The 16,397-nt window shown below is 43.0% G+C and overlaps 1 protein-coding gene and 1 long non-coding RNA gene across 2 annotated transcripts in view; one reads left to right on the forward strand and one right to left on the reverse strand.

Moving 5' to 3' along the window:
• The window catches only part of LOC132538022 (uncharacterized), a 397,739-nt gene that overhangs the window by 304,030 nt on the left and 77,312 nt on the right, over window positions 1-16,397 (reverse strand). The gene's annotated exons all lie outside the window — the stretch shown is intronic.
• PXDC1 (PX domain containing 1) overlaps window positions 1-16,397 on the forward strand; it is a 40,246-nt gene that overhangs the window by 20,574 nt on the left and 3,275 nt on the right. Inside the window, exons 2-4 of the mRNA XM_007522202.3 lie at window positions 3,420-3,511; window positions 4,162-4,279; window positions 13,928-14,039. Coding sequence (XP_007522264.1) covers window positions 3,420-3,511; window positions 4,162-4,279; window positions 13,928-14,039 — 322 coding nt within the window. The remainder of the gene's footprint in view (window positions 1-3,419; window positions 3,512-4,161; window positions 4,280-13,927; window positions 14,040-16,397) is intronic.

Genomic DNA, 16,397 nt, shown 5'->3' on the forward strand with positions numbered 1-16,397 from the left:
CAGGAATGTAATAGTCTATAATGCTTTTGGAGAACAGTAACATGTAGATTCCAATTTTTAAAAGCTTACCCTATGGTAAGAAATACATATCAAGTATATTTAAGTGAAGCAAATTTATGAAACCGTCTCTTTATTAATTTCATACATTCATTTTTTTATTACATTTCCTTTAAAAAAACATATTTAGGGGCCAGGTGGTAGTGCACTTGGTTGAGTGCACATATTACAATGCACAAGGACCCGGGTTGGACCCTTGGTTCCCATCTGCATGAGGAAAACTTTGCGAGTGGTGAAGCAGAGCTGCAGGTGTCTCTCTGTCTTTCTCTGTCTCTATCTCCCCTTCCTTCTTGATCTCTGACTGCCTCTATCCAATAAATAAACAAAGATAATTTTAATAATTAAAAATAAAAGCAAATATATTTCTCTATTATGAGACGGTGCCATAGTCTCACTCTGGCACAAGTAATACTGGGATGCAAATTCATGACCTCACACTTTATATTGAGTCACCTCCCAGGCAGGCAGCAAAGCAGCAATTTTCCTCCTTTTTTTTTTTCCTTAAATGCTCATTAAGTTGTACTAGATACATTTCAATATAAACTTTGTTTGAAAACAATGGTTTTGAAAGGGTGAGGGAGACAGCATAATGGTTATGCAAACAGACTTTCATGCCCCAGGTTCCTAAATCCCAGGTTCAATCCCCTGCACCACCGTAAGCCAGAGCTGAGCAGTGCTCTGGTGTTTCACTGTGTGTGTCTCTCTGGGTCCCAGCTCGATCCCCTGGCTCCCCACCTGCAGGGGAGTCGCTTCACAAGTGGTGAAGCAGATTTGCAGGTGTCTGTCTTTCTCTCCCCCCTCTGTCTCCCCCTCCTCTCTCCATTTCTCTCTGTCCTAACAATGACAACATCAATAACAACAATACCAAAAACAACAAGGGTAACAAAAGGTAAAATAAATTAAAATTAAAAAAAAAAAAACCAATGATTTGGAGCATTAAAGAAATGCAATTTGGGGTTACTGAAATTAAAGTATAAAGAACATTCTGCTAACACAACTCCAAGTTGTCTCTTTCAGATAGTTTTCTGCTAAATTGCAATGCTCAGAGAAGGACAACTGCCTAGGCCTCCTCTCTATTTAAACTAACAGTACGCACTGATCAGATCTGGTTTATGGTGGTAAGGGGGATTGAACTGGTGACTTCAGAGCCTCAGTTGTGAGAGTCTCTTTGCACAACCATTATGCTATTTACCTCCCCCGCCCTTAAGAATGTTGTGTCTTGGACTTCTCTTTTCCTGACTCTTGGGTTAGACTGAGCAATGTTGAGATTTATGGTTGTTTGCCAATTTTGTTTTCCTTGTATCTCCCATCGTCTTTGGCTGCTTCAGACTCATATTGATACATCTGTTGTAAATAACATCCAATTAAAAATTACTTGCCAAGGTAAAAAGACAAGGAGTTGAAGCAATGCGGTGTCGGTTAATGCTCTGCAAAAGGTTAAGCCTGCAAGAGAAGGACTGAAAAAGCCACCAGCAGAGATCCTCTAGAACCATTCAGAGAATGGCACGTTTTGGCATTTATTGATATTATAGAATGAGGATATTTTAATGCCATTCTAAAATTTAGAGTGTTCTGATATATACCATGTTTATGATAATGTGACTGTTTATGAGACTTTTCAGAACTTCTTGTAGGGCAGGCTTGGTAGTAGTTGATTTCTTCAATTGTTGCTTGTCTGAGGAGGTTTTTATGCCTCCATGTAGTCTGAATGATAGTCAAGCAGGATACAGTAGTCTTGGTTGAAAGCCTTTCTCATTGAGTGCTCAATATCTTGCCATTCTCTTTTGTTCTATTTAGAGTATATATGGAACTAATCCAACTGGTCCACTGTGATGGTTTCTGTTTCTTTATTTCACCATCCTCACTTTTCATACTCAGACAAGTTATCCATCATGTTACTGGGCTGGCATTGCATCCCCACCTTTTTAAAAAAAATAGTATTTATTTATTTACCTAGAGGATTATGGCTGGGGCTTGGTGCCGGCACTACGAATCCAGTGCTCCCGGTGGCCATTTTTCCCATTTTATTGGATAGGACAGAGAGAGAAATTGAGAGGGGAGGGGGAGGTAGAGAGAGAGAGAGAGAGAGAGAGACAGAGAGCATCTGCAGACCTGCTTCACTCGTAAAGTGTCTTCCCTGCAGGCAGGAACAGGGGCTCAGAGCTCAAACCGGGATCCTTGCATGGATCCTCACACTTCATACTATGTGCACTTAACTGTATGTACCTCTGCCTGACCCCCCCCCCACACACACCTTTTTTTTTATGATCTCTATTTATAAAAAGGAAACACTGACAAAAACCATAGGATAAGAGGGGTACAACTCCACACAATTCCCACCACCAGAACTCCATATCCCATCCCTTCCCCTGATAGCTTTCCTATTCTTTATCTCTCTGGGAGTATGGACCAAGGGACATTATGGGCTGCAGAAGGTGGAAGGTCTGGCTTCTTAATTGCTTCCTCACTGAACATGGGCATTGACAGGTCGATCTATACTCCCAGCCTGTCTCTTTCTTTCCCTGGTGGGGAGGGCATCTGGGAAATCGGGGCTCCAGGACGCATTGGTGGTGTCATCTGCACAGGGAAGTCCAGTTGGCATCACTGTAGCATCTGGAACCTGGTGGCTGAAAGAATAATTAACATATAAAGCCAAACAAATTGTTAACTAATCATGAACCTAAAGGCTGGAATATTGTAGATGAAGATTTGGGGGTCTCCGTTTTGTAGATAGCTAGTAGGCCTATTTTAGTTATATTCCAAAGGGCCCATGACTATACTAGTGTTTTTTGTTTTTTTTCCTGATCCTGACATCTGATATGCAGGGGGATCCAAGTTATTGTCTGAGGAGATGATGTCATGGCTGGAAAAAGGACCAGAAAGCTAGATCAGGGGAAAGAGTAGCTCCCAAATATGGGAAAGGTATATAAGTGTTGTTGAATGTAAACCCCATTGATTTTATGTGATCTGGGTCCCATATTCAGCTTAGGAGCCTATGTGACCTCTGCATCCTTGTAGGTCTGAGCTCACATTCTGTGGTCATGAGTAGGAATGTTCCAAGCTGCCCCAATTTCAGGACCCATCTTCCCCAGGTGGAAGATAGAGTATGTTGTCCAGCCTTCCTTCGGCCATCCCCACCTTTTAAGTGGACAGTGTCCCCTCCAGCACACATGCCCATCTTCCTTGAGTTGCTGGACTTGAGGTTTAGAAGAGGACTCTCCATTTTACATGTGCACAAGACTGAGTAAATGTTCCCAGATGTCTCTAATGGAGGGTGACATCTTGGCTGTGGGAATGCCAGTATGGCCTGCCCATTTCCTGGTCTGTTTTTCTGACTTCAGACCTTTCTGTTTCAACTGTAGGACTGATGGCCATCAAGGATGCCCATGACATTGAGACCAGGCTGAATGAGGTGGAGAAGCTGCTCAAGACCATCATAGGCATGCCGTGTAAGGTAGGGACGGTTGGGGCTGTCCAGCTTGGATCCAGTGTCCCCCAGTTCTGGAGTGTCACTCAGGGAGAAAGGGAGATCTCCAGCGGAAGGGACAACTTGTGGTGCTAGAGGTGTGTCTTTCTGCTGGTAGAAGCAGAAGTGAGGACCGACCTGCAGGACATTTATGGGAAGGGATGAGACTCCTCACTGCAGGGAGGTTTCTGGTCTGCAGTCTGCTTTCTGGTCTCCATTCAGAAGCTAGGTTCTTGCTGAGAGGGTTTTGGAGCAGAGGGAGCCCAGGGAAGTGTCAGCATGGAAGCAGTAAGCTCTGTGCAGAGCAGGGACTAAGGATCAAGCAGACTCACAAACTCCTAGGATTTAAGTACTAAGTATATAACTGTAAGATGCTGATTGTTCATGTTGGATGTGGAAATTTCAGTGTTTACTGTAAAGTGAAGGGAGCTATATACAAGCACTCAGAACATCTAGACATTATTCCCACACCCCTCCTATCCCCACCAGCACACGAAGTCTTACATAAGTGGCTATGGGAGTGACTGCAGCCTCTTTGGTGTGGTCATTTGGATAAAATGTCTGGCAGTGATGTAAGACAGGGCTACCTCTTGGGACAATTCATCTTCAGTAACACTGCTGTTCCCCTTCCTCCCTAGTTTTCCAGGTCAGAAGTTGTGCTCACCTTCTTTGAAAGGTCTCCTCTGGATCAAGTGTTAAGAAATGACAATGTACACAAAATCCAACCCAGTTTCCAAAGCCCTGTGAAAATTTCAGGTAAGTGGTTTCATGGTGGTATGGGGGGTGCGGGGAGGGTTGGGGGGGCAGCACTGTTGTTGAAGTTGTGGTTTTCCTGAAACATTCTGCTTCATCCTCTGTGTGATCAAGCACACCCCTGCCCTTGGGATCCAGAAAGACAATTCAGCGAGGTAATGACAATAGTGGATGGGAGGCAACACTGGACTTTTCATTAAATCGTGTGTATTTACCTACAACCTATAGTTCCCACCTTTCCTTCCTTGAAAGTGATTTATTTGTCATACAGATTGGGACTTAACTTTAAAATATATATATAGCCTCCAGAGTTATTGCTGGGGTTTGGTGCTTGCTCTACGAATTCACTGCTCCTGGAGGCATTTTTTTCCCTTTTGTTGCCTTTGTTGTTTATCGTTGCTGTTATTATTGCTGTCATTGTTGTTGGATAGGACAGAGAGAAATCGAGAGAAGAGAGGAAACCAGATAAGGGCAGGGAAAGATAGACACCTGCAGACCTGCTTCACCGCCTATGAAGTGATAGCCCTGCAGGTGGGAAGAAGGGGGGGCGGAACCAGAACCTTATGACAGTCCTTGCACTTTGCGCCATGTGAGCTTAACCTGCTGTGCCACTGTCCAGCTCCAACTTTAAGTAATATAATGAAAACATTAACATGTTTTTTTGAAGTCGACACTGGGTTCAGTGATCTAGCCTGACTAAATAAGATAGTTGACATTAATGTGACATTGGACTTGATTCTTAGTTTTAGAGCAGCCAGTAAACAAAGGAGAGCATGGAGTTAGGGCATCAGTTCTTCTAGCGTTTGCATCAGTGATATTGCCTATGGACCAAATGGGGATGCCAGTTACAGTGAAAGCACTGTCCACTGGGGGGTGCTGCTGGGCCAGTTAGCTCATCCAGACCAGAGGGAAATGAAGGACTTTTTGTAGTAGTGACAATGATATTCACGCATTCCTGTTGGGCCCTAGGGACCCTAATATAGTGGATCTCACAGGAGGCTCTGCAGCCCTAATCACTGGCTCTGTTGGTTTTTGCATGCTGTCACCTAAAGCATAGGCAAATCCTTTTCTTTAGTTTGGGTAGCAGAGCCCTGAGCCTGGTGTTTCCATTTGATTCATTTCTCTCTGTTTTGAGCAAACGGGAGAGGACAGACCAGCAGAATCCTTTCAGGTCCTGCGCTGGTTACAGTTACTGCTTCAGGCTGATACCAGAGGGCCCAGCATGTGAGTGGGAAAGGCCCAGGCTGACATAGAGTTGCTTGTGCTGAGTAACTCATGAGGGCAACAATCCAGAACATTCCCAGGCCCTCGTATGTCCTGTTTTTGTCAGTGACTTGCATAAATATACAACACATGTTTATCCTAAAGGGTTGAAAGAAGTAAGATGACATTTGGCAGGAATAACTACAGAGTCCCCTGTTTATTTTTAATCATGTTCCTTGTGTTTTTGAGCAATGAGGATGAAGCGTTAGCTTGCTCCTGTACATGGGTTTCAGCCAGGCCTTCCAGACAGAACCAGAGGCCCGCTGTCCATGTTTCAGAAGGCAAGGGTCCTGACCTTGTGTAAGCCAGGAAGAGTGTGGTCAACCAGGGCATCACCTTTAGCAGGGGGACATGGCTGTGGTTACAAGCTGACATTGACTCAGCTCAGAGCACTTCATAACGGCAGCAGCTGGACTGTGGCACATCTGGAGTTTGCAAACATCTGTTGCAGACCTGTGGCCAGATCCTCAAGCCTTAGTGCAAGGACCAATGGGGGCATTCCTGCATGAGGTGGAAGACTGGGGAACACCTGTCACACACTTCCACACCAGTGATTCTGACTCCTGGAGGGCTCTTCTTCCTGTCCGCTCTGCTGGATCAGGCGCCAAGTCACAGGCCTTCTCTGCAGAGTTTCCCAAGTTTCCCATTTTTGGTTCCTGAACCATTCGCCCTCACTGCAATCTAGTATTTTCAGGCATAAATTCTCACGTAGGGGTGCAGCCTGTGAGAGATAGACTACATGATATACTTGTATGGCCACGGAGTGAGGAAATTAATATATCAAGACAACAAACTATTTATTGTAAATCCAAAAATGCTCTTTAAGATACCAGTGTTGACAGTAGCATTGGAGCCAGTCCACGCACAGGCAAGTCATATAACTCTATGTCGTCCTCATATTTGGGAGGGACTGATGGATTTGGGGAGCTCTGGACTGTGAACCTCAGAGTCTAAGCACATCCCTCTCAATCAGCCTTCCCTTTCTTTGAGGAATATAAACTCAGTCATCCCAGAATTCTGCCTTCCAGGCTCATTGATTTTTCTCAAAATATTAGACTCATGATAAGTCCTAGGTCCCTCGTCCATTCCTGGCATGTCAGAGTCACGATAGCACTTTTATTTGGTCACCATATCACCATCTATTTAGTTTCCTCCTAACTGGGTCTCATTCACAGACCCTGCTTGCTGTCAGTTCCACTCAGCTGTGAAACTGCATATGGCCCTTTCTTCCACTTAGGAAAGTAATGCATTATGACATCATATAAGTCAGCATCTGTATACACTACATTAGACTTACCACCACAAGTCTCGTTTCCTTCCTTCACCATAGAGTCAATCACCTCTTACTGATTTATTCACCCCCACATGCTTTTCCCTTCTGGTAACTAATACTTTGTTCATATTGTCCTTAAATTTGTTTTCATTTTTGTCTTTCTCCACTGAACTTATTTTACTTCAGATAATCCTCTCTGGGCCCATACATGTTCTTTCAAATGACAGAATGCTTTTCTTTCTTTCTTCCTTTCTTTCTTTTTATGCTAAATAGAATTCCATTGTGTCACATGGACTCTTAAAATTCCAACTCTTGGCTATTATAAATAGGATAAGTGTGGGGAATGCTGGCTTATCTTTGAATTAGTGTTTTCTTTCTTTCTTTCTTTCTTTTTTCCTTCCTTCCTTCCTTCCTTCCTTCCTTCCTTCCTTCCTTCCTTCCTTTCTTTCTTTCTTTTTAAAAAATACCAAGTGCTGGGATTGCTCCTTCATATAGTAGCTAGAATAAAGCATGGGTGTCAAGCTCTTTTTTTTTAAAATATTTTTAAAATTTTGTATTAGTGATTTAATAATGATTAGCAAGATTGTAAGATAGCAGAAGTACATCTGTGTCCCATCTCTTCCATTGGAAGCTTCCCTGTTCTTTATTCCTCTCTATGAGTATGGACCAACATTCTTTATGCAGTACAGAAGGTGGAAGGTCTGGCTTCTGTAATTGCTTCTTTACTGGACATGGGTGTTGGCAGGTCAGTTCATATCCCCAGCCTGTTTCTTTCTTTCCCTAGTTGGGTAAGGCTCTGGAGAGGTGAGGGTCCAGGACACATTGGTGAGGTCAGTATGGCATCATGGTAGCATCTGCAACTTGGTGGCTGAAAGGCAGTATGATATAAAGCAAATTGTTCAATAAAGAGGCCCCCAAAGGTGGGAATAGGGCAAATGAAATGAGGGGGTCTTCGTATGGAAGGAAGCTAGGAAGTCTCTTTTAGTTATGTTCCATGTGGCCCATGACTTCAGTAATTTTTGCCTGAGCCTGACATCTAGTATGTGAGTGGACTAAAAGTATTGTTTGGGAAGATGATATCAGAGTTGAGAGTAGGGCTAAAAAGCTGAATCAGGACAGAGAGTAGCTCCTGAATATGGGAAAAGTACATAAATACCATTAACTGTTAACCCCATTGATCTGACCTAGATGATTAGCTCTTTTTAAAATTTTTTTATTGATTTATTAGAGACAGAGAGAAATTGAGAACGGAGAGGGGAGATAGAGAGGAAAAGAAACAGAGAGGCACCTGCAGCCCTACTTCACCACTCATGAAGCTTTCCCCCTGCAGGTGGGAATCAGGGCCTTGAACTCAGATCCATACGCACTGTAATGTGTGTACTTAACCAGGTACACCACTGCCTGGCCCCCATGATCTGATCTAGGGCCCATATCTATTAGCACAAGAGCCTATGTAAGCTCTGAATCCCTGTTATTTAGGCTCACACTCCATGGTCATGGCTAAGAACATTGTAGGCTGCACTCATTTCGGGGCCAGTCTTCCTCAAGTGGTATAGTGGGTTGACTCAGTCTCCCTTCAGAGAATAGGGCAGGGTGACAAGCTCTTCTATATAGGCCTCAGTGATGTCTTTGTGAATACATCTCTAATGGCAAGGGAAACAAAAGCAAAAAGAAATAAATGTGACTACATCACATTAAAAAAGGTTCTGCATAACAAAAATTACATCCTTAAAATGAAAAGGCAAACTATTGAATGGGAAAAAATATTTGCAAATCATGTCAAAAGGTTAATATCTGGGGGCTAGTGGTGGTGCACCTGACTGAGTGAATGCATTACCATGCATAAGGACCAGGGTTCAAACCTCCAGTCCCCACGTGAAGGGGGGAAGCTTCACAAGCAGTGAAGAAGTGTTACAGATGTCTCTTTTTCTCTATCTCCCTTTCTGTCACCCCTTTCCAGCTCAATTTCTCTCTGTCTCATCAAATAGTGGAGAGTATTTAAAAAATTAAAAAATAATTTTAGAAACAATATAAAGGCTAGTAGTATCCAAAGTTCATAGAGAACTCATAAATTTCAACTATAAAACAACCAGGTTAGAGAAAATGGACAAGACAGAGGATCTGAATAGACTTCTCTCTAAAGGTGACATATAAATGCTCTTCTGAATTTTTTTTCTTTTATGATTTCTCAAGCTTCTGATGTGGCCTTTTTTTTAAAAATTTATTTATTCCTTTTTGTTGCCCTTGTTTTATTGTCATTGTTGGATAGGACAGAGAGAAATGAAGAGAGGAAGGGAAGACAGAGAAGGGGAGAGAAAGATAGACACCTGCAGACCTACTTTACCACCTGTGAAGCGACTCCCCTGACGGCGGGGAGCCGGGGGCTTGAATCGGGACTCTTACGCCGGTCCTTATGTTTTGTGCCAAGTGCATTTAACCCACTGTGCTACCACCCAACATCCTCTGATGTGGCTTGTATGGAAGCGTGGGGGTCAGGTGCTGGCCACTGTGATGTTACAGAGGTCTCTTTACTGTGAAGTACTAGGCCACAACCTCTTTAAATGTTGGTAGGACTTATTGATCTGGGGTTCCACCAGAGGGTGCCAGCCACCAGCTAGTGAGGACTGTACCAGCTAGCAAGGACAGTAGTGGCAGGAGTTATTGAGGAGGGAGAAATCTTTGGTGATGCTTGGTTTAATTTTGTTCTACCATTCAAATTGTCTGTTCCCACATAAATCTAAATGTTGTCAGGTAAAGGGAAATTTTGTTCTATATCATGATATGTCTGTTTAGTGAAGATTAAACCATAGTCTTGACCTGGCTGCCTGATATGATTGATTTTAGTCACAAAATCTGATCATCTGGACTGGGGGTGGAAGGAGTGCTGGAAATGAACTATAATACAATTTTTTTTTTTTGCCTCCAGGGTTATCAATGGGGCTCATTGCTGGCACTATGAATCCACTGTTCCTGGCAGCCATTTTTTTCTCCTTTTTTTCTCTCTTCTTTCCTTCCTTCCTTCCTTCCTTCCTTCCTTCCTTCCTTCCTTCCTTCTTTCTTTCTTTTTTATTGGATAGGACAGAGAGAAATTGAGTGGGAAGGGGGAGATAGAGAGAGAAGTGACACCCCTACAGGTGGGGAGCTAGGGGGCTCGCACTGGGATCTTTGCCCTGGTCCTTTTGCTTAACCCTGTGTGTCACCTCCCGGCCCCCCTATAATTCCCTTTTCTATCTATGTAATCTATATACAATCTTAATCTTAATTTTCACTGTTGATCAGTTAGGAAGAAGACTTTGCTCTAGGTCTCTTCCTGCTGTGGAATGCACTGAAAATATAATGGAGAAGGATTCAAATGGGAGGCAATGTATGAAACTTCTTAGATTCTTAGAAGTGAAAACTTCCAGGGCTGAAACTAAATATCTTCAGAAAAAAAGAAAAGAACTCTATGAAGTAATAAATTGAAGCATTGACGGTATGTGCGGCTTATGAAAACATGGCTGCAGCTAAAAATATAGTATAGCCATGGTTAGGCAACACCACAGTAGGAATCACAGGATTTATTGGTAGAGTGAGGTTAATGAGAGAGAGTTTAGGGAGAACTAAATTTTCACCACCTCAACCCATTTCCCCAAGATAACATTTATCAATGACAAAGATAAAGATAGACGCATTCTTTAAAGAAGAAACCACCAGAAAGCTGCTTCCTCAGATGATCCAAGCTGCCTTCCAAGACCAGAAATATTGATGTCTTTATGGGCTTACAGCTGGTGGACAGAGTCTTGGAAGATGGAAGATGGCCATCCACCAGTCTGAGTTTATGTCCAGGTTCATTTAGTGCTGCTGTGGGACTTGCATGGGTTTCCCCATCTTTCTACAGTCTCCTCTGTGTCTGAGGTGGGATAATAGTAGCTACTGCTCTGGGGTACAGCAGGGGTTAAAACAAGATCAATTAGTGCACGTTTCACACCAAATAGGGCTCTTTACTTTTCTGTTCTATTTAATTCTGCATATGAATTATTTACCAGCAAACATACATTTAGCTAATTTAGAAAAGTCGGCAAAGGGCCCAGGTGGTGGCGCACCTGGTTGAGCTCACATGTTACAATGTGCAAGGACCTGGGTTCAAACCTTCCAGCCCCTGCCTACAGGGAGATTTCATCTGGTAAGGATTTCATCTTTCCAGAGATCCAAATTTCACATGTAAGTAGGATGAAGACATCTTATGCAAGTGAACTCTTCAATTATGTTCAACTAAATTCTGAATTATCACAGTGGCATATGTTTTAACTTGTGGGTTCCCCACCACACCCCACCCCCACCCCACCCCCACCATTCCCTCAGCCAAGTAATTGAAGAAAGGAGTTAAGGTTTTACATCCTTCCTAAGACAGAATTCAGTCAGTTAATAAAAGCAAACAAGAAGTGGTTCTGTGTTGCCATGTGTTTTAAATCAAGAGGTGAGGAAAATCTTAATCTTTAAAAATTTTTTTTTATTCTGATTCAGTCATTTTCAGAATCTGCCTTTTCAGCTTTTGGTAGAAATCTTTTTGCTCTTTTTGCACTGTTGATTTCTGATGCTCTTTTTTGTGACTTGTGGGCTTTATAAGTTAGCTCTTGTGAGGATGGTGGCTGGGTTGAGAGAGGCTTGAAGAAGGGCTCTGACTGGTGAGGGCAGGGCAGCCCTATGTGCTGATGTCAGGTCAAGTGTGACTAACTGGTCTGTGCTGCAAAAGGCCAGTGAGACAGTGAACTGTCACTTCTCCAGAAAGTCATGTGGAAATTTAAACAATTACTTGGCAAACTGGATTGATGATTGGTCATTTTGGTTCTGTAGGGGTGAGAACAAAACCTGATTTGCTCCCATCACTTTACTATAATTTCCCCTTTGATGAAAAAAGAAAAGTTGAAAAGACTGAAAATCCAGTACATAGGAAGATTAAAATAAACACAGTGGCAACTTCACAGAAGAAAAAGAAATCCATGCATGGGAATAAATTTACCTTAATTATGACGAGATGCAAGAAAAGAAGCATTGTCCCAGACAATAAAGCACCAGATGCCTTCCACCTTCTCCACCCCTTGATGATCCTGGGTCCATACTTCCAGAGGAATAAAGAATAGGAAAGCTTAGGGGGCTGGGCAGTAGCTCCGTGGGTTAAGTGCACATAGCAAGAAGCGCAAGGACTGGCATAAGGATCTCCGTTCGAACCCCCGGCTCCCCACCTACAGGAGGGTCGCTTCACAGGTGGTGAAGCCGGTCTGCAGGTGTCTATCTTTCTCTCCCCCTCTCTGTCTTCCCTCCTTTCTTGAGTTCTCTCTGTCCTATCCAACAACAACAACAATGAGGGCAAATGGGAAAAATGTCCTCCAGGAACAGTGGATTGGTTGTAGTACAGGCAATGAGGCGCAGCAATAGCCCAGGAAGAAAGAAAAAGAAAGAAGAAAGGAAGGGAGGAAGGGATGAAGGAAGGAAGGAAGGAAGGAAGGAAGGAAGGAAGAAAGAAAGAAAGAAAGAAAGAAAGAAAGAAAGAAAGAAAGAAAGAAAGAAAGAAAGAAAGAACACACAAGTAGAACCTGAACTGGAGTTGGTGTATTGCACCAAAGTAAAAGACTCGGGTGGGTGGGTGGGGGGAGAGTACAGTTCCTGGAAAAAGATGACAGAGGACCTAGCGGAGGTTATATTGTTATGTGGATAAATGTTATGCATGTACAAACTATTATATTTACTGTCAACTGTAAAACATTAATTCCCCAATAAAGAAATTTTGTTTAAAATACCTCCTCCAAAAAAAAGAGGAAAGCTTTCAATGGAGAGGATGGGATACAGAACTCTTGTGGTGGGAATTGTGTGGAATTATACCCCTCCTATTCTATAGTCTTTTTGATATTTTAATTTTATAAATAATAAATAAGGCCGTCAGATGCCTGATGACACCATGCAGGCCACAAGGGATACCCTTATTGTGTGAGGCGGACAGGAAGGCTATTTTGAGCTGTGTGCTTATGTGTTATTTCCTCAGTGGAAAGATAAAAAACTTTGGATTTGGGAAAACAAGGACTTGGAGTATATGTCAAGCATGTGCTTATTTGTTTGTTTTGAGACAAGATCCAGAGAAGGCCTGATTTGAGAGGCACTGAGGACCACAGAGCCCACCTATACCAGCTGTACAGAGAACCTAGAGACTATCACATCTCCTATGGGAAATGACAGAGACACAGACCCTGGGAAATAGACATAAACACTACACCACCATACTAGAAGTGAGTCAGTCAAGCCACACTTGTATTCATACTTAAATAGCAGATGATATGATTCATCATCTAATAATCTAGGGCTGGATTTTTACCATTGGGAGGATCTTTGGAGACCGTCCAGCACATTTCTGAAACTTTTCCAGTTGAGTCCCAAGATCATGGAACCTACTGTTGTGCTGAGTGCAGGTTCTAGCTCCTAGGTCTATGCTGTTAGCTGTCACATACTTGTGTACCTCCATCACACCTCTTCTATGCCCTGTATGTCACCTCAAAAGCTAAATCCATACATGCCAATATAAGCATACATACAAATCCATCTTCTTTGCTATTCTGAATGTGTGTTTATTGATAAATAATCAGTTCACATGCAGAATTACTTGGAGTAGAAGAGTGAAATGCAGTGATCTCATTTTGACGCTCACTGTATCCCAAAGCAATAGATTCTGTTATTTCTCCTCAGACATAGAAGAAAGCTTAAAAAGGTGGAGAAGCTCTGGCAGTCCCATAGCAGCTTTAAATGAACCAGAATTCAAACCCCAGACTGATGGATGCCTTCTCAGTGGCTGGTCCATCAGCTTCAGGTCTTTCAGTAAAGCAGGTGGGGTGGGTGATGGAACAGCCAGGGTATCTTCTTTGCACAAGAGCTGTGCCTCTCAGCACAGGGTGAGCAGGTGTGACATCTATGGAGGCTGGGATGGGCCCCTGAATCTGCATGACAGGGCCCCAGAAGGGCTCTCAAAGATGCTGTGTTTTCTTAAAAGGAAGATAGTAGTTGTAGAGGGTATATAAGGAGCTTGTCATAAGCCCCAAACTTCAATTTTCTACCCTCTAAATACTTACCTTATTGCTTTCGTTTTTCAGAAATCATGAGGTCCAATGGATTTTGTTTAGCAAATACAGAAACAATTGTTATTGACCACAGTATACCAAACGGAAAAGACCAACACCTGGGTGTGGACCCAACAGAGCACTTGTAAGTACATAGATTTGAGTATTTTTTTCTAGAGAGGGTTGAGAGCTATCAGTGGTTCTGGGGTTATGGTTCACTGCCCACATGTTTCTAACTAGGAAGGTGGCCTAAACACTGAGCTGTCCCTAGCCAAATTTCAAGGCTTATTTAACAGGTCTGCCTTTTCTGAAGGACAGAAATTCACCAACTTTGTGGCTGTGAGGGGCCACTCTGGAGAAGTTGCCAGCATTCAGGGTCTGATTTGTGCTGGACCTGAGGGGTGACAACTTCTCCTCCCTTTACTGGCCTGGTTTCCTAAGATGGGAAGAAGTATAAGCTAAATGTTGACATCATGTCACAGGGCTGGATGATCTCCTGCTTGTGGCTCAAGGGCTGGAGTCTCAGAGGGAGAAGTACCCACTGCCCTCTCCTGTCTTCCTTCCTCCATGACAAAGCTCTTGGCCATGATCAGTGCTTTAAGAAAGCCCGACACCCAGGGTGCTAGGAGCCACTGCCAGCTTCATCCTGGGGGTGCTTCAGGAATTAGGGGCAGCTTAGAGGACATCAGAAATTGACTTCTGTTACTCTTCAAGGTTAAGTCCAGGCTCTTCCAGATTATGAAGTTACTGGGAAGTTATTTTCACCTCCCTTGGCTTCTCTCATTTTTCACATGAAGCCATCATTGTAGGTCCTCGTGAAGACCTTAGATGATGAACATGAAGCTTTGGGTCAGTACTCCCTCCCCTTCCTCCACCACCTCCTAGCTCTGGATACACCATGAAGGTCTCTCTGGGAGTTCTGAACCCAGTCTCACCCACTCAGTAAATTAAAATGGACTTACGTGCAGAGACATACATCTGGGCTGGTCACTATAGGAACAAGTGTGTCTTCAGTTTGAGTCTGGGCTCCAGCCAGGACTTCATCTCTTAGGTGGATGATTCTTGGGCACTTGGTTTAAGAGTCCTTCACAATGGAGATGTCCTGAAATCCTAACATAAAAAAAAAAAAAAGGATGTGCTGACCAGGCCAAAGGTCTCCCCACCCCCCTTTTTTGAGAATTTTATTTTTATTCTTTTATTGGAGGAGTTAATAGTTTAGTCAACAGTAGAATATGATAGTTGGTACATGTGTAACATTTTTCAGTTTTCCACATAACAATCTGCCCACCCCCTCAGGTCTTCCTCTGCCATCATGTTCCAGGCCCTGACCACCCCACCCCAGCCCAGAGTCCTTTTCTTTGGTGCAATACACCAGATCCAGTCCAAGTTTTGCTTTGTGTTTTTCCTTCTGTTTTCATTTTTCAGCTTCTGTCTATGAATGGAATTCTCCCATATTCATCCATCCCTTTCTGGCTTATGCCACTGAACATGATTCCTTTAAGCTCTCTAAGATGGCGTAAAGAAGGTCAAATCAGTATTTTTAATAGCTGAGTAGTATTCCATATATATATAACACAATTTACTCAGTAGTATTACTCAGTAGTAGTCCATATATATAACACAATTTACTAAGTCACTCATCTGTTATTGGACACCTGGGTTGCTTCCAGGTTTTGGAATTTTTGGAAGCACAAATTGTGCTTCAGTGAACATAGGTAGACACAAATCTTTTTGGATGGGTGTGTTTGATTCCTTAAAATATATCCTCAGGAAAGGAATTTCTGGATCATAAGGTAGGTCCATTTCTAGCATTTTAAGAGTTCTCCAGACTGCTCTTCACATGGGTTGGACCATTTTACATTTGGGGTGGCCCTTTTTTTCATTTACTGATTAATCATGATCGATAAGACTGTAGGACAAGAGGGGGTACAATTCCACACAACTCCTACCACCAGAGTTCTATATCCCATCCCCTTCATTGGAAGCTTTCCTATTATTTATCCCTCAGGGAGTAGTAACCCAGGATCATTATGGGGTGCAGAAGGTGGGAGGTCGGGCTTCTGTAATTACTTCTCTATTGGACATGGGGATTGGCAGGTTGATCCATACTCCCAGCTTGTTTCTGTCTTTCCCTAGTGGGGCAGGGCTCTGGGGAGGTGGGATTCCAGGACACATTGGTGGGGTCGTCTGCCCAGAGAAGTCCGGTTGGCATTCTGGTAGCATCTGGAACCTGATGACTGAAAAAGCATTAAGATATAAAGCAGAACAAATTGTTTAATAATCAGGAACCTAAAGGTAAGATTATAGCAGATGAGATTTAGAAAAAGGTAGGAAGTCTATGTTATGTATATTCCAAGGGACCCATGACTTTACTCATTTTTAACAGAGCCCCACAGATAACATGCAGGTGGGCTAAAAGTATTGTCTGTAGAGATGGTGTCAGAGTTGGAAACAGGACAAGAAATCTGGATCAGAGAAGAGAGTATCTTCCAAATATGGAAAG

Source organism: Erinaceus europaeus, chromosome 4, assembly GCF_950295315.1.
Source record: "Erinaceus europaeus chromosome 4, mEriEur2.1, whole genome shotgun sequence".
NCBI lineage: Eukaryota > Metazoa > Chordata > Mammalia > Eulipotyphla > Erinaceidae > Erinaceus > Erinaceus europaeus.